Consider the following 18,805-nt stretch of genomic DNA (forward strand, 5'->3'; position numbering starts at 1 on the left):
TTTTTGGGTCTAAGATTTATATCATTTTTCTGAGTTTAGGTTGTTGTGGAGCACAACTTATTACATAGAGAACAATAAGAGAGAGAGATTATAGCATTAACTAAAAACAGAGAGGAACCAAAAATACAATTCAAGCAAAGAAGACTGTGACGAGGAAGACAATAATCTTTCTATCTCTCATACTACGTTCCACAATCCTAAAGAACACCTCTTGATTCAATGATACGTTTCTGAAGATACGGGCATTCTGTTTGCGCCATAGGTTGTAGATGACGACTTGATTGAGAAGCTTCAGAATCGCCACTGCCCTAGGAACATGGGGGCCTTGGAGCCGCTGGCACATATCGAAAACCTAAGTCAAAGAAGAAGGAGAGGACGCCAAGTACCTGCCACAAAAGCGATTTCAAGTAGCAACAACAAACTAACATTGAAAAATAGATGTTTATGAGATTCATCAGCAGAAGAGCATAAGACACAACCTGGTGGTACATTGAGTCCTCAAGAAATCAAACGGTCTCGAATTGGAAGTCTACCAAGAAAAACAATATGTTACTTTTGTCGATACATTATAATCCAAAATACAATCTAGATGTGTAATTCTACTCCTATTGCATGAAAGGATGGGTTCAGGTTTTAGAATAAAAGAGATTGCTTCGACACTGAGAGCAACCATTTCCCAAAACTCAAATCCATAATTTGCAATATTCTCAATCACCCACTAAAACTAATGAAAGTATGAAACTCATTTTATTTTCTTTCCACAATAATGATATAGTACAATGAATTACTTTATCGTATGTGAAATAGTTGTAAAATTAAAAGTCTAGTGATAAATTTTTAGTATTTTTTGAAATTATCTTGGAAAATTTTCATTCAAATTTTTTGAACAACAATTTTTCTTTTAAAAGTTTAGCAAGACCTTCTTAAGCTTGCATATATATCTTACTGAATTTGTAATTTTTTCCTGAATTTAGGAATATGTTCATTCTATAACTTGTATATATATTAGGAAATTCTTCTTAAATGTATATAATATCTTATTGAATTTGATTTATATACAGTCATATCTAAGAAAATATCATTCAATATGTGACATGTTTCAAAAATTTACGGAGATACTTTTAAATATGTATAATATCTTTATAAAATTTAGATATTAAATTCAAGAAGGTCTTCCAAAAATTTTACGAAGATATTATACTATTTCATTGATGTATTCCTAAACTCAAATCCAGAAAGATATCATACACAATTCTGAAAGTTTTCCTAATCTTTTTTGTAAAGAAAAAACCTTTTCAAAAAATTAATCATCTTTAAAAATATTTATTTCACAATATTTATTTTATATATTTACAGAAAGATGTATAATTGTCATTTATTTTTTAATAAAATTTATTTTGATTATTTTTATAGTTGAATGTTAGTTTATGAACAAAGAATTGTTTTAAGATTATCTGAGGTCATTTTTGTTTTAAATATTCTAAATACATTTGAAAATATCACACATATAATCTTAATTATTTATGACACTAAATATTTTTATTTCAGGTTGATCCTTTAATTTGTGTTCTATGACCCTAATGTATTTTTAATAAAAAAATTGACTCAGTTCTAGTTTCTTTGTCGGCGACTAATTCTAATTTGAAAAATTGTCCGCAAAAATACAAATTCACTTTCTAATCATTATTATTTTTTTTGTTATTTGATAAATAAGCTTTGTAATTTACGGTTTAAAAATCTTAAAAAAAAAAGAAAGAAAGAAAAGAATACGCGTATACAGTATATATACATATATGTATTGCTTATTCGCGAGTCGCGAAAACATACCGAGCGTGAAAGAAAGAAAGAAAGAGGTGAAAAACAAACAAACCCAATTCTCTTGAGCCCCAACCCTAATTTCGACGATCCCATGACGAATGACAATCAGATCGAATCTCTCCACCGCAAGCACCACCGTTCCTCCTCATCCTCCGACGAAGCCGATAAATCATCCAAGCGCCACAAGCACCGTCACCACAAGCACCACCACAAGCGCCACCACCGACACCGCCGTGATAAGAAGCGCGAAGATGAGATTCCATCGGGTGAAGATGAGGCTGAGCTGATGGATGTTACTACGATTGGAGTCAGTAACGGCGGTGGTGGGGATGACGTCGAGGAAGGGGAGATTCTAGATGAAGAAGGGGTCGCCAATGTTAAGACGGTAGATTCTGATGGCGAGTCGGGCGAAATCAAATCCGATCAGATTCAAGACATTCATCTGGTCTGTTCTAATCGCCCTCTTTTACTTGTCTTTTGCTTATAGATTCTGCTTGGATGCTGGGATTATAGGGGTTTGATTGAAACTATAGATTGTGATTTATAACTCAGTATCCAAACAGCTTTAAGCTGAAATTATGATAAAAGCTTTGGTCTTTGAGAGTTTTTTATTTAGATAACCTGAGTGTTTCAATGCATATGTAAGAAAGCAGTTGCCATAGGCGTTCAATGGAGACTGATGGGCTTTCCCTTGATTTGTAAGAACTGGTTTCGCGATTATGTTGTTGCTTCTTTATCATTTTTTTTAATGTGTTCTCATGCGTTTTGTAGCCTGTCGATGGGGTTTCTGGAAATGCCGGGACTTCTAATGGTGTTCTGACTCGTGAATCTAAAAGGGAGGACAAGAAAGAATCTGGGGGTCCTTCGGAGAGAGTTGGTAAAAGAAGTTATGATAATGGCAGGAGTTCGTTTTCTTCGGAGAACTCTGAAGAGAAGTATAAGAGTAGTAACCGGTCTCTTACGGAGAGCCGGCAGTATAACGAAGTCCGTGCGCGGAGTAGATCTAAGTCAAGGGTTGTTGCGGAGGATGAGTTTTCGGTCAGAGGAAGACATCGCGACTCTAGTAGGGAGTATCGTCATGACAGAGTTGACTCAAGGAGGAGCGAGGGACGTGGGCGATATGAAGGATATGACAGGGAATATACTCGAGAAGACGTGGAAAGAGAAAGAAGTAAGGAGAGGGATATGGACAGGGAAGGAAGCATTCGAGATAGGGATTCAGAAGGAAGTAAACGGAGAGAGAGGGATATTGATCGGAGGAGGGAAAGAGAACGAGAAGAAAGGAGGGAGATAGAGGCTGACCGTGAAAGGCGGAAAGATAAGGAACGGGAGCGCAGCATTGATAGGGATAGGAGAAGGGAGAGGGAAGGACGAGATAGAGACAATGAAAGAGGTGGGAGCGTCGATAGGGAAAGGAGAAGGGAGAGGGAAGGAGATTATTTACGAGACAGAGACAATAGAAGGGGTAGGAGTAGAGACAGAACCAGATATGATAGCCGAGAGAGGATGAGAGAAAAGGAAAGGGAGAGTGACAAAGATAGAGAAATCCAGGCTGATAAGGAGAAGTATAAAAGTGTTGAAGTGGACAACGGTGAAAGGTATTCTTTCACTAACCCTATTCCTTACTTATAAATGTTCTGTTACATACGATACACCTTTACTATTTTGTTGGGTGCTTAAATATTTTACTATTAGGTCGAAAAATGAGAATGATCAAGATGATAATGACAAAGAATTTATATGGAAATCTCCGGAAGAAATAGAAGAAGAAGAATTAAATAGAATCAGGGAGAGCATAGAGAAATTTAAAAAGAAGTCCGAGCAGCAAAGTGAACTTATTTCGCAGGATAAGGGGAAAGGTAATTTTTTCAGACTTCCGCTCAATTTGGTATGCGTGAATGGCTCTTTTACTGAAAGCTGTAATTAGTTCGTGGTAGATTTGGTTGATTGGTTTCACTTGCACTTGTACAAACTTCTTGTAGTCTCACTGAGTGTTTTGTTTCTGTGCCAGATGTCGTTCAAGAAAACAGTGCTCCGGATTCGGCTTCTTTTGCAGTTGTTACAGCTGCTAATGCTGGTGCAGCCAAAGCTAACTCGGACTTTGACCCTGTTGTTGGTGATGTTGCTAAAACCTCATTAACAGCTGGTGGGCCACCTACTGTGTTTGGAATTTCAAACTCGGAGAAGACTCAAGCTCCAGCAGGGCTTGGCGAAGGTAGCCCAAAGGTGGGTTAGCAGAGGATTTCTTATTTTTTTATTTGGCTTAAGTGTTGTGTGTGGTTGTGAGTAATATTTGGGTTTACACTATCATTTTGTATATATGTGGTGATGTTTCTCGATCTTATTTTTTTCAGAGTGAAAGATCAGCTGACATGTTTCATGATGATATATTTGGAGAGTCCCCAGCTGCTAATCAAAAAGTGGTATGTAAGCTCAATTACTTGGCAATTTTACGTCTTTTGACCTTACCTTATTCTAACAGATCACTAAACTTCTGATGTTATCATCTGGCAATTCTCCTATTGTCATGGATCTGATCTACTAGTCAGATCTTCATCAAACCTTTTGATTCGTGTTTAAGAGAAATGTTTGTTTGTTGTGTGATGGTTTTATTATTTTCTTCTCGCCTTATATAAAGCTTTCTTCTTATAGGGTCACATGCGAGGGAAAGGTGATGGTGTTCCAATGGTAAGGAGCGGGCTTCATGACAATTGGGATGATGCGGAGGGTTATTACAGTAAGTTTGCTCTCTTTCTAATTTGTTAAACCAGTTTATATTGTAGTTTTTGACCACTTCTTACACTTCATGTTATTCTCATCTTTTCAATTCGTATAAGCCCTTCTGTGAATTTCATCTTTAAAATAGTGTCTTATCTCCTGTTTAGGCTATCAGTTCGGCGAGCTAATTGACGGCAGATATGAAGTCATTGCTACTCATGGAAAAGGCGTTTTCTCTACTGTCGTTCGTGCGAAAGATTTAAGAGCTGGACCAGCTGAACCTGACGAAGTTGCTATAAAAATTATTCGTAACAACGAGACGATGTAAGTGGTGCATTCTATAGGCGCTGACTAAGTCGTTGAATTCATATGCAATATCTGCTTTATCATCTTTATGCTTTTGTGACTCATTGCTTTATCACATTTCGTGTAGGCATAAAGCTGGCCAGACTGAGGTTCAGATATTGAAGAAGCTGGCTGGTGCTGACCGAGATGACAAGCGGCACTGTGTTCGTTTGCTTTCAAGTTTCAAGTACCGGAATCACCTTTGCTTGGTGTTTGAGTCGCTCCATTTAAATCTTCGAGAGCTCTTGAAGAAGTTTGGCCGTAACATTGGCCTCAAACTGTCTGCTGTTAGGTCGTATTCAAAGCAGCTTTTCATTGCCCTTAAACATCTGAAGAATTGTGGGGTTCTTCACTGCGATATAAAACCTGACAACATGCTGGTCAGTTATATGTTTCTGTGATTGTCTCATACTTGATCCATGAGCTTTCTTACAGTTGACAATTGCTCTGTTTGTCTAGGTGAATGAGAACAAAACCGTGTTGAAGCTTTGCGACTTTGGTAATGCAATGTTTGCTGGAAAAAACGAAGTCACGCCATATCTCGTTAGTCGCTTTTACAGATCCCCTGAAATCAGTAAGTTCTATCTGCCTTGAGAATCATCATATTTTGGATTGTTAGCGAAGATTTGATTTGAACAATTTCCAAAGAATATGTAATTGAAGCTTCTATTTTATTCCATGACAGTTCTGGGGCTGGCTTATGACCATCCGCTTGATATATGGTCGGTTGGCTGCTGTCTATATGAGCTTTATTGCGGGAAAGTTCTTTTCCCTGGCGCCACAAATAATGATATGTTACGCCTTCATATGGAACTGAAAGGCCTTTTCCCCAAAAAGATGCTTCGTAAGGTAAGCGTTAAAGTAGATTTGATATAAAAATACGCCTTCTCAGATGACTGCTTTCCTTAACGAACTTGAACGAAGAACATAACATGTAAAGTAGAGCTCTAATTTGTATATTTAAGAGAAGCAGTTCTTCTATGCTTTTACTTATGTTTGTGCTTTCGGTTTATCAGGGAGCATTTATTGATCAGCACTTTGATCACGACTTGAACTTTTACGCTACAGAGGAGGACACTGTTAGTGGGAAGGTAACAATCCAGTCCTTATGTTTTCTCTGGGATTTTGCAGTTTGAGAGTAATTTTTTTTATCTTTTCCTTTTCAGATGATGAAGAGAATGATTTTAAATGTAAAGCCAAAAGATTTTGGTTCAATTATAAAGGGTTACCCTGGTGAGGATCCCAAGATGTTAGCTCATTTCAGGGATCTCTTAGACAAGATGTTCATCCTTGATCCAGAGAAGAGACTGACTGTGTCACAGGCATTAGCTCACCCATTTATCACTGGCAAGTGAAACCATGTTGCCGTTTTCTCTTTATCTCTGTTATATCAAGAAATGCTGTTGTCCTAGATATTTTTGTACATTGCACATCTTAATTTTAATTTGAGGTTCTAATCTTTGAACTGCTTCCATCTTCCTTGTGCTGCGTGAGAGCGTTGGTTACAATATCGGCATGGGTGATGCTGTTTGGGTGGAGTTCTCACCACTGCAATTCCCAGTGGGAATTTACTGGTTTTATTGTAAGACAACCTGCTAATGGCGCTTTCTTTCTTTATATTACTGTGTAATCTCATTGCCGACTTTACTCATTGTAGAAGTCTATGTTTGGAAACATTCCATCTGAATAAGGAGAGGGTCATTCTGAATCATATTTTAATTATTTGAAAACTCTGTGAATATCATTTGTGATAGTGAATTGCTTCATTTCTCTCTTTTCGTCTTCTTGAGGGGCCTGATGTGTTTTTCTCCAGGACAACTACCATCGGCTTAGAGAACAGTCCTAAAGTCTGTCAATGCTTTAAAGGCACACAGGAGAAGGTACAATGGTTGTTTATTGGGAGTAGTGTGAACCTTTTGCATCTGCATTGGTCTATTAGTTTGAACTTGGATGAAATTCTGTTGCTTGAATTGGTCTTTGTGTTTTGCCCCCCCCACCCCCACTTTAATTTTTAAAACTGTAATTTGGCTGCGGTTCTTGTTGTGATGGTTTAAGTTTAACCTGAACCTCTTCCTTTTTCTTTCTTATTTAGTTATTCCCTTTCAATATGCATTAAACACATTTTGTTCTTATAGTTTTCATTTTTTTGTTCTTCTAGTGTTTTTGTGTGTTTTCATATTATCTGATAAATTGTATTATTGTCATGACGGAGGTTTCGCTTGGAGGAGAGAGCCGCACAAGAGAATAAAGTATTAAGGTATTGCGATTAGTATCTCCTTGATTTCTTTGTCCAATTAAATAAGCCTTCTCTTTTTACTGCATCTACTTGTGGTTTAGTTCACTAACTGTGACTTCTATCATTGTAGGGCTGTTCTCTCTCCTCCTGCAAGTTTGGTAAGTTTGTCGACCTTTGTGTGCTATGTGCTTCTCCTCTCAAGATATTTTACCGGTTTTGTTCATAGTGCGGTAGGGTCTTAATTAGATTTACGGAATTATTGTGGCTAAGGTTAAACTGCGGAGGAAATAGTAATTTACCTTTTCATTGGATTTTGCTAGCCCTTTTTTTCATTGCACTTCTGTTTTGGAACATATTAGTTTTGTCAGTGTAGACTTTGCAAGTAGGCCGATTCAGTTTTTTTTTTTGTTCTTGTTAGCGCATAGTGAAGAAGTTGAAGCTTTTAATGATTTATGTAGTAAATGAGTCTGCAGAAATTAAGATTCTGGATAGGTGATTAGGAAAGAAGAGATATAACTTTGGTATTGGTGACTGGATTAACAACCAAGTACATGAAACGCTCAACGGTCTTGCCTTCTTCTGGACATCCATGACCATCGCCGTATTGATATATGCACTGCGCCATGCGTGCTACGTTCATTGCTGCTTCCACAAAACCTCGAGGCAGTGAAGAAGTTCCTGCCATTTTTGCCTCGTAGTTCATTTCTTCCCACGTGTCACAGATCATCTGCTGCACGTGTGCTTGTGCCTCTTCCTCCGTTGCTCCAGTCTCATGCATGTAACATTGGACTGATTTGAGAACGTCTCCTCTAGCCAGTTCATCCTTGCATAACAAGCAAACACAATCATTCGCTCGCATATGCAAAATAAACCATAGCCTAAAATGTGCCTGGACCAGTTACGTTATACGTAATTTAAATTATTTTGCAATTTTTAGTATACGAATTATCAGCGGCCTAAAGTTTTAGAAGAGATACTATTTACCGGCGAAGTTGCAAGGTCATTCGCTAGTCGGAGAATGGTGGCGGAGCAGCGGACAATGTCTTGTCGGTGTTGAGCCAATGTCTCCAAGATCTGAACCGAGATTTGGTCAGAGAAACCGCAATAAAAGTGGATCAATATCGTTTGGCCAGAAATTGAAATCCAAGCATTTTGAATGTATTCTTTCACGGTTGGTTTGTATCCTTTTTTGTACCACTTTGCTTCAACTAGATATGTTTTACATAAATCTGCCCACTAATTTTCACAAAAAAAGTTAGGTCAAAAGTAAACTAATTATTTTTAGTATTAAATGAGTATTTAAACTTACCGATTTTTTAAGAAAAGGAATAACGTTTATATGTTTATCTTTGAGAATGTCGCATCCAATGCTGTTGACTTCGTTGTACAAAATAAGAAAACACAACCTCATGTACTCGGGGAGCTCATCAAGACGATTTACATCCCAACTGCACACCATATAATACCATTGTTTTCTAAGTAGCGCATTTGAACCAAAAAATCCTTTATCATCAATATACCGTTAATTTCTTTAATAAAAAGCAGAGTTCAAAAGTATGGTGTTCATGAAAATTTGTGCATCAACATTAGTTAAATAGTTCTTTGAAAATTATAACTTTTTGAGTAGTAGAGTCCTTACTTATCAACCATGGCAGTGAAGATTTCAAGTTCTTCAAGAGTGCCATAAATATCGTAAATGTCGTCAATGGTTGTAACAAGTGCATTAACAATACTTATGATCCGTCGTGCATTTCCAAATTGAGGTTCGTATATTATTCCAACGGCCACAAAATAATTCTCGACTATTCTGTCTCTTACAAAGGGAAGATGATTAACCAAACATGTCTCCTTCCACCAGCTTTATATCAACAAAAGAGGGATGATTAGCAAAAGCAGCATATATATTGCTTATATTAATCTATGATATTACCTGGAAGCGTATTTGAGATCTTCTTGATGAGCAATTTGTACAATATTGAAATCGATTTTGGCAAATTCGATCAAGACAAGATTCGTGTCATGTTTCTTCTCGTACGCATCTATGTACCACCTCGTTTCTAGCCTTCTCATTCTCCAATGGTACGGCATTTCTAGAGCATGAATTGCCTTCTCACGTACCTCAAGGTTACAAGTTTCACCATCAACAAATTTTCTTATTTGTTCTGTTGCAAAAGGTCTGATGACTTCACGCAATTTAATATCCGATTTCGTGGAGAGGTATGACGCTTCATACAGTGATATGATACTATTTATATCGTCACTCTTGAACGTTTCACTTTCTATTTTGTCGATTATCACATCAAATATATCTGAAATCAATGGTGTAAAAACGGTTCTTTTAGATTTATATTTATATATACACATGTATTCATTTTGTTTTTATTGAATATGAAAATACTAACCTTCTGATACATCAAAACCATGTTGTCTAAGAAGTCGGAATTCGAGGGCCGTTGCATGTAAATCTTCTTCCTTGACACATTTCAAGATGCTTCTTCCATTTTGATGATGAAAATCCATTAAAATGTCATTTATTTCTACCTCAAAATGATATGAAACCCCTAGTTTTTGCAATTCGTCGATGAGTTCTAATTGCTCGAGACGACTCTTTGTCTCAACATCAAGCATTTTCCTCACTTTTTCCTTCAACAAGTCTCTGGCTATCACTTTTTCTTCTTTCTGTATGCATCGTAATGTTGATAAATCTTAAATACTATAGACAGTGCCGGTCCAATATTTTTGGATGCCCTAAGCAATATGTTTTTACATTATTATTTTTTTTGATTTTTTTTTTGTTTTAAAGTATAGAAATACGTCGAAAAACAAATGCAAAGAAATAAAATAAATAAATAAATAAACTACATCAAAACCACAACTACGCTCATCCAAACTGGGTAAGTTTGAAACTAGAAACTTTTTTGTATGTAATATCAACATGTCTTTATAAGTTTTATTTGATATCATATATATATATATATATATATATATTAATAATGGGAAACTCGTATAAAAAAATCTTTAAAATAACATTTACTAACATTTTAAACTTCCAACGTTTTTGACTATCACTTTAAACTCTTCACCAGACATACGTATCACAAAAAACTTCAATTTAACTTACTTGTTCATAAAGTCAAGAATGTGACCGGAATTATTCATTTACAAGTCAAAAGTCCTAAAGTGTCAGGTTTTAATTAAAAAATAAATAAAAGTAACTAAAAATAAATAAAATCAGAAAATGATTTTTACATGTAAATTTTTAAAAGTTTTTACATGTTCAAATAATCAATCAATATTCAAATAATTTATAAATTGTCTATAATTTAAGAAAATTATTTTTTTGAAGTGGGTGTAGTTATAAATTTAGTTAAAAACTCAAATTACTTGAATTTTTATAAGTTTTAAAATTTCTTAAGGCTTAATTTTTTTGAGTTTTATAAGTTTAATAATTTTACTTGATTTTTTTTTAAATTCGATTTTTTTAGTTATTCTTAAATATTTGACAATTTAGGTGATGATTGTTTCCATTAGTTTTTTTTTGTTTTAGTTTTTGGTTTTTATATTTTTCTTTTAGATTTTGGTTTTTAACTTTTTGATTTTGGTTTTTGATTTTCAGCTTTTGGTTTTTAGATTTTAGTTTTGATGTATTCTTATTTTTTTTTAAACACAATAAGCAATACATTGTTTTAGAATAATAAAATAAATAGTAATACAATATTTAAAAATTACCATTAAAATTTATCGAAATATAGTGGTTGTTATTTCAAATAAAAACATTAGCATTTTAAAAAATATTTTGTTTTTAAGTATTATACTAAAATATAATTAATAAAAGATCTATAAATTATAAAAAAATAATTTTTTAAAGAATTTTGAATTTTTTTAATAAATTTTATTACAAAATATATTGTATTAATACCATATTTTAAGTTGTATAATTTTTTAGTTGTTGTTTAGTGCGTATAATAATTATTTAATTATTAAGCAATTTTGTTTTTATAAATTAATAACTAATTGGCAACAATTAATTCTTAAATTATATATATTTATTTACAGATATGAAAGACAAATAAAATATTTTATTAATGTTCAAATGATAAAGTTTTTTATGGGAATTTATAGTTATGAAAATATTATTTATTTAATTATTAATTAATTAAAATATAGTATTTTATACAAAATAAACAAAATTCGTTTTTATATTGAAAAGTCATAAAAATTGGTGTTTGGCTTTTCTTCACAAATTGGCTGAAATTTTGAAAATCTAGTGTTCTTAAATTTTAGGGAATCTATTTGTTAAAAAACTTGATTGGCAAGTGAAATAGTTTTTACAAAAAAAAAAAAACTAAAAGCTAAAACTTTATTGGATAAAAATGGTTTTGACAAAAACATAAACCAAAAACCAAAAACTAAAGCAAAAACCACAACAAATCATCACCTTATAAAATTATTTGAATACTTTTTTTTTGGTTTTAGAAAGTTTAAGAACAATTATTTGAATATCTAAAACGTTTTTAAAATTACATTGTTTTAAAAAAAAAAATCATTTTTCTAATTGTAATTTAATTGTCTGATTTATTTTTATTTATTTATTTTTATTAAAAACTGACACCATATCATTTGATCTGTAAATGAATAATTACGGTCACATTCTTGATTTGTTGAATAAGTAATCAAGTTGAAGGTTTTTAAAAGGCTTATGAGTGTGGGTGAGTGACCACTTCGAAGATTTTTTATGCAATTTTCTTTATTTATAATATAAATAACTAAAACTTTATACACTAATTCAGTTTCTTTAATGATTTTAAATATAATTTTATCAAATTAACTAAATATAAATTTTAGTCAAAATTATCATAAACATTTCATTGTAGTTAAAAATAATTTGAGTAAAATAATTTGAAATACAAAAATTTAATTTTAAAAATAATTTTATTTGATAATACAAATATTCTACATATTCATTAGTAAAAGTTCTATTAATAAGGATAATATTTTTCTTACAAATATTATTATTGTCAAAAATAATTATAAATTATATTTACATATCAATACTAACAGAAACGTTAAAATATCAAACTAAATAAAAATATGGTTTGCCCTCTAGACCGGCACTAACTATAGAAAGACGCTATTAGATGGAAAAAAAAATTATGATCTAGTGAGTAGTGACTATTAGTATTAGCATATATCCGCGTAATAATTTAGCAAAAAATATATCCTCGTAATACGATATCGTTTATCGTCTTAGACGCAAATATTTTAAATACTATAGAAATACTATAGAAAGACATGTTATTATTGATAAATCTTAAATACTATAGATTACCAAAAAAAAAAAAATCTTAAATACTATAGAAAGATATGTTAAAAACAGCTTTATGTTCTCGTGACTAGTAGTAGCATATAAATCGTAAATATTTTTTTACCGCATGTTCATTATTGATGGAGAGGAGATAACGATGGTCCCAAGGAGAAGGCTTATAGTTGCCGGAGCGTCGACTAAGGACATCAGCGGAAACATTCTCTGGCGTCGTTTTGGTCATGGATTTGCATACGAAACGTTTAGGACGATGACGGCAATTTTTGCCGGTAAAAGCATTTCGGAAAATAAGAGCTGAACCCAGACATAAAGTAGACATTGAACTAGAAGAATGTTCGTGCCTGAGAATACATTTACAGAATCGTTTATATAGAGAAGAGGTGTAACAAACTACAATTTTTAGGACAATTGCCAATTTTTTAATTAAATTTATTTTAAATACAAAATAAACATTTTTTAAAGGGCTTTCATATTAATTTTTTTTTGGATTTTATTTTCTTAATTACAAATAAATCTAAAAAAAAAGAAAAAAAAACACATGTACTAATAAACTAGTTATGGAATCTTTTTAGAGTATTTATAGTTCCATGAATGTTTTGGAGATATGTGGTAATTTTGGAGCATTTTTGACATAAAGTTAGAAGAAACTCGAAGCTGTCCATCAAACTAGTCCAAAGTCGACATTCAGAGTCAAACATCGATCGACGGATATTTCTTGTCGTCGATCGACAGTGAAGCGCGCAAGGCTCGATTTGGTTCCCAGTCGATTTATAGACCAATTTCCATAACAATTACAGAAATATCTCTAACCGACTTTAAACTAATATTTATGTGCTCTGCCATTGTTTTGGGCAACACACGCTTTCATACTTTTATCCTTTCACATCAAAACATATTTAAGGTTTTTAATAGTTTGAAGAGAAGATCCAAGACTCATTCAGAGCTTTGTATTGGAACTCAAGTTTTTCTATCTTATTCTATTAATATATCTTTTCAGATATTTGCTATATTCTGTTTTGCTATGTTTGAGTAGTCACCATTGTTAGATTTAGGATTTGAAGTAAGGTTATGAGGGATTAACCTAAACTATAGATACGCTAAGGTGATAAAGATTTACTTTAACGAATTGTTTGCAATGCTTGTGTTCTAGAATAGCTAAATAGAACCCTAAACTTAGGATAATTAGGCGCACGCGACGACATGGTCTGTTACCTGAATTAATTCCCTTGAGCTAGGATTAGTAGAAACAAGTGACAGCTGATTTAGTTAATGCTAGTGAACCTATCGAATAGCTCGCTAAAGCTTGCCTAAGGAAACATCAATCGATGCTAATCAATCGACGTTCAATGCATATCAACAAGCTCCAATTGAGATACAAGAATTAATCAATAGGATTTATTCACACGCGGAAGCTGGAATACTTTCTCATTAGAATTCAAGTTTTAGGATTGAAATCCTTAGTATCTATATCACTATAACCCTGCTTACATGAAATCATAGATCTAGCTATTTCTCATAATTGTTTACAACCTCAACCAATCAATCAACTGAACAACTGCCTTGTTTACCACTTCTCTTATTTAATTTACTCTGTTTGCCTAGCTTAATCATAAATTGATTCAGATCTATTATGTGTCTTAGCTCCTTGTGGATTCAATCCCTAAGTACTGTGAGAACCGAAATTCACACCATCAATTTCTTTAATCGGAAGAAAGTCAAGAAACCATAACTTTCCCTGAGGCTCCAAATTCTCTATAAGAGCCAACGAAAAGTGACAAATAAATGCAGAAAAATATGAAAAGACATCAAAAAGAATTTATACAAAAAATAGATCTTATTTCGAATCCATGTAAAAGCGTTGCAATCATTACTAAAGATTATAAAAGCTTTGGCCGCAAGAGCTGTCAGTGAGTTACCTAGTTCTAGCTACCCTAAACTTTAAACCTAATTGAGTCTCAACTCGATAACAAAAGAGCAAAAATATATGAAAAAAGGTTTTGATTGATTTCAAACTGAACCTTATGAAAGGCTACCCATGTACCCTTTTTGGAGATCAAGCCAAACGTAGTTCAATTGAAAGAGTGAACCAAGAAATCGAACTACTTGTGCAGGTTCGTCTAGTAATCGAGTGTCAGTCATAGAAACATAATGTCGAGAATAATGTCTAAAGTTTTTAAGTGCAGAGAGTTCTAAGAGTCTAAAAAGAATCTTTTTTTGAACCTTTCACCTTCGCGTCCCTTATACTGCTCTTAGGTCGGTTTTGGCTTTCCTTTTATGCCCTTGGGTCGAGTTTATCTTCTCGCGGAAAGATTCCATTTTACCGATATTCATGATTATCCCTTGAAACTTGACATTTATCTTCGAACTTGACATTTATCTCTTTTCGCGAATATTCGATAAACCATTATAGTGACTTTGGGCCGATTCTCGTAAAAAAATAATAAGTGGGCTTTTGCCGCGTTATAGACCATTTGGACTGTTTTGACTAAAACATTTTTACGTATATTCGGAAGAATTTCCTTTAGTACGATGTTGGTTTTACAAAATAGTGGAAACTAGGTTAAGATCCGCGCCTTGCGCGGGATGAACATTATATATATAAATTATTTTATATATTATATGTTTATAACATATTATGAAATAATAAATATATATTAAATAATTAAAAGTCATTATCTACTACTTATATAATTAAATTAGTATGAACATATAAATAAATTTTATAAATCAAAAAAATATTTTTTCTATTTGACATGATATATAATTAAATTTAAATGATAGTAACATATATATGACATATTTTAATATTAATATTTATTAGATGATGTTTTTTGCTCATATTTTTTTTTATCATTTGTATCTGTTATAGCAAAAAGTCTAAATTAGTGATAATAAAATTTCACTGTGGGGATTAATGGTTTAAATAATTTATAATATTTTAAAAAATTAAGTTGTCAATATTTTTTCAAAATTTTTATCAAAAATTGTTCAAAGTAAATTTCAAAATTAAGATATTTATGTATTTTTATATGGCATATAGTTTAATTTAAAATGATACATATATTTATATATCTTTTATTTTTGATACTTATTAAATGAGACTTTCAACTTATATTATTTTTTAATTATTTGTATCATGTCATAACAAAAGTTTTAAATCATAGATCACAAAATTTGAATGTGAAACTTTTAGAAGTTTTAGTAATTTATACTCGTTTTTAAAAATTCCAAATATAATATATAAATATTTTTTTTAATTTTTATTATATGGTTACTATGATTGTTTAATTTATTTTAATAGCTTAAAATGAAACAAATATAATTATATTACACACTTATTTTTATCAAATCTTTATTATTCAAAATCATTAGTTGTTATATATACTTTAGCCACATTAGACAATTCCGTAATCTTATTTAAGGAAATAATGTAGCACATTAATAATGTATTTATTGTGGTTTAATAAAAAGTTTATTATATATTTAGATGGACCAACCTATTTCTCTAAGAATTCTAAGAATCATTCTAGTGATGACACGTGGCTATAAAAATGTTACAATGCTTCTCAAATAATATATAGGGGATATATCGTATAGCCAAGAACCATGGTGTTAAGTTAACTGTTATCATTTTATACGATCGATCAGAACTTATAAGAGAAAATAAGTTTTCATTGTTTTTATCGTAAAGTTTCAACGGTAACTCCGATCGAGACGAAACAAGAGACAACTTGACCGAGACCCGAAGGGGGGGGGGGTTCCAGAGACGAGAGTGCATGGTGCTGGACTGCTGGCGAATTGGCATGGTGCAATGGCGAATTGGAAGTGGTTCATCCAACTCGCCGAATAGCGAGTTGGATTGGTCGATCAAATTCGCCATTGGGCGAGTTGGATTGTCGATCCAGCTTGCCCTAGGGAGATTTAGACTCGAGTTATCCAACTTGCCTGATGGTGGTTCAGATAATGATGGGTTGGTTGTTTCGATGCTCGAGAATAGACTGTTCAAGAGATTGAATAATCTCTTCGGAGGAGCTTATCGCGTAAAAATACTAAGTTTTATTTTTTCGTATTTTTATTCTACTTTAGAAAGGTTTCTCGGGAACTTTTCGGTATTGATTACGTCATGAACGATTTTGACCCAACACAAGTACTACAATTGAATTTCTTATTTGAGAGAGTAAAATTCACTCCTTGGGATAATTTGAGTGATATCGGTCCTCCTCTGGTACGTGTGCAGCAGCGAAAAAAAATCAAATTGATGAGAAAGACGACAGCGTGAGTCCTGCGGTTATTTACTCCTTCATGCAAGCAGATGGTCTTACAAAGACTGTTGCATAGATGTTAAGTGAAATTCTGAAAGCTAAGACTATTGCGTAGATTAAGTGCAATTCTGAAAGCTAATTAACTGTGTGAGTTGTATCATCATATTTACTTACAAAATTTGTTTGACACATGAAAATTTTGCTACCGTACCGTGAAGTGTTCTTATGTTAGTGTTGTATAGGCAAATACGGTTATTGATTTATGCATTGTAGAATATTGCGAAGGTTCATGATAAGATATATATGTTAGAAGACATGTCTTATTTTATTTCAATATATGTTACATCAGAACAAACTAGTTCCATGATAAGACATATATGTGAGAAGACTCTACTAACAATAGCACTACGTCTCTAAACAAGGCAGTTTCACTAAACACAAATGTTATACTTACACCACAAAAATGACACCATTTCCCCTGAATTAACCATTTACTTATCAACCTGAAACATGAAGTATCCTGCTCTTTACCTATTTTACGTTCCTCTTCTTCAGCTTATTTTTGTTTTACACCGACGGCAGAGAACGTGAAAATACAACCATATAGACGAATCCTTCTTCGCGTAGCCCAAAATATTAGATCCTTATCAACCACAAAAATTCACTGCTTAATGCAAAGAGATATTCATACACCCGACTTAACATAGATAAAAGCCATGTTTGTGTGGATAGAGAGAAAAAAATGGTGAGATGGCTGAAAAAGAAAGAGAAACAGAGAACCAAAAAAAAAAGATCATGGGAGAAAAAAAATGTGGGAGAAAAAATATTGTTTACTAAATATTTAAGATAAATTTATAAATGATAATAACTGGAATATGTAAATTTCCATTTTTCGTTGTTTAGGTGGAATACATGAACAACATAGATTAGAACGATGACTAATATGTGGGATATATATTTTGTCACAAACACATCCTAAAGTTATAGCTAGAACAAGTTATGAAACATAAATAAGTTAAGTTAGGTCCTATAGTAAATTATACAACACGTATTCGAAGTAGATGTAAACCACTGATATCTGGCTATAATGCAACCGAACAAATTCTAACAAGAGTAGAATAAACAGAAAATTTTGTTTACATTGTATATCCAAGTTAAATAATTGTAATATACTTTGTATCCTAATTATGAACTTAACAGACTGTCAAAATGAATATTTTATGTTTATCTAGGATATAAAATAATATATAGTTTTTAAAAATAATCATATAGTTTTACTTATGTTTCTAATAATTTTCATATTTTTGAAATTTTAAAATTTTAAAATACTATTTTTTCACTACATAAAAGTAAAATATATCTAAAAATAGTCTAAAAAATCAAAAGTTGAGAGTGTTCCATTTTTCTAATTTTTTGTATTAAATATATCAATTGATCCAAAATGAAAAAAAGAAAAGAAAATAATTTATTACTAGGTCCGGAGCTGAAAAACGTGATAACATTTACGATCGTATGTAATGGTTGTAGTTGTGGATGCGAGAGTTTGCGGATCCTAGATCTAATCGTCACCCCCGTCTTATATCGTTATTATTTAGCCGACAAAGCAGTGGCCCCCTTTCGGTGGAGTCAGTCAGTCAGGTGAAAGAAGTGAAACCCAATGATTTTTTTTCTCTAAAAATGGGTATTAGAGAGATGTACATCAACCACATGTGTTCCTTTCTCAAAAAAAAACCCACATATGCATGTGTTCCGTGTCGGGACATGCTTACGAAATATATTATTGCAATTGTCTGGGAAGCGTCCGAAATATATTATTGCAATTTCGTAGTCATCTTCTTCATTATGGCTCACATTGTTAACCATTATCCACAATTTCCAAGGCGAAAAAACTTTTTCTATTTTGCTTATTTCTCTGAACAATAAAACATCTATCTTTTTTTTCTAGCGTACTAGAATACACGTACAAGTATTTTGCTAGTTTTTTTTAACAAGGAACTATCCTATAAAACCTATAATATTACATGAAATCAAAAATGGATAGGCAGAATCATATAAAAACGCAGAAATATTTTTTTAAAAATAGAAAAGCGGATATGTGTTAAA

At 32.5% G+C, this 18,805-nt stretch overlaps 1 protein-coding gene and 1 pseudogene across 3 annotated transcripts; one reads left to right on the forward strand and one right to left on the reverse strand.

Annotated features, from left to right (window-relative positions):
• Window positions 1-1,799: 1,799 nt before the first annotated feature.
• Window positions 1,800-6,340, forward strand: LOC106349410 (annotated as a pseudogene). The gene is made up of 11 exons (XR_002652901.2): window positions 1,800-2,263; window positions 2,590-3,677; window positions 3,830-4,044; window positions 4,173-4,241; window positions 4,471-4,555; window positions 4,704-4,860; window positions 4,970-5,261; window positions 5,341-5,455; window positions 5,567-5,730; window positions 5,898-5,972; window positions 6,048-6,340. The product of XR_002652901.2 is annotated as a serine/threonine-protein kinase prpf4B-like (transcript).
• Window positions 6,341-7,546: 1,206 nt separating this feature from the next.
• Window positions 7,547-12,966, reverse strand: LOC106349411 (1,8-cineole synthase 1, chloroplastic-like). Of its 2 annotated transcripts, none has more exons than XM_013789367.3 (7): window positions 12,547-12,966; window positions 9,520-9,796; window positions 9,048-9,426; window positions 8,757-8,975; window positions 8,427-8,565; window positions 8,102-8,353; window positions 7,547-7,940 (listed from the first exon to the last, which is right to left on the reverse strand). In XM_013789367.3, the coding sequence occupies exons 1-7, from the start codon at window positions 12,757-12,759 to the stop codon at window positions 7,614-7,616; spliced, it is 1,806 nt and encodes a 601-aa protein (XP_013644821.1). In that variant the 5' UTR covers window positions 12,760-12,966; the 3' UTR covers window positions 7,547-7,613. The 2 variants fall into 2 exon arrangements, with proteins under 2 accessions (XP_013644821.1, XP_013644819.1); XM_013789365.3 differs by having other exon boundaries at window positions 7,547-8,006; window positions 12,547-12,793.
• Window positions 12,967-18,805: the final 5,839 nt, after the last annotated feature.

The sequence above is a fragment of the Brassica napus genome, chromosome A6 (genome assembly GCF_020379485.1).
Source record: "Brassica napus cultivar Da-Ae chromosome A6, Da-Ae, whole genome shotgun sequence".
NCBI lineage: Eukaryota > Viridiplantae > Streptophyta > Magnoliopsida > Brassicales > Brassicaceae > Brassica > Brassica napus.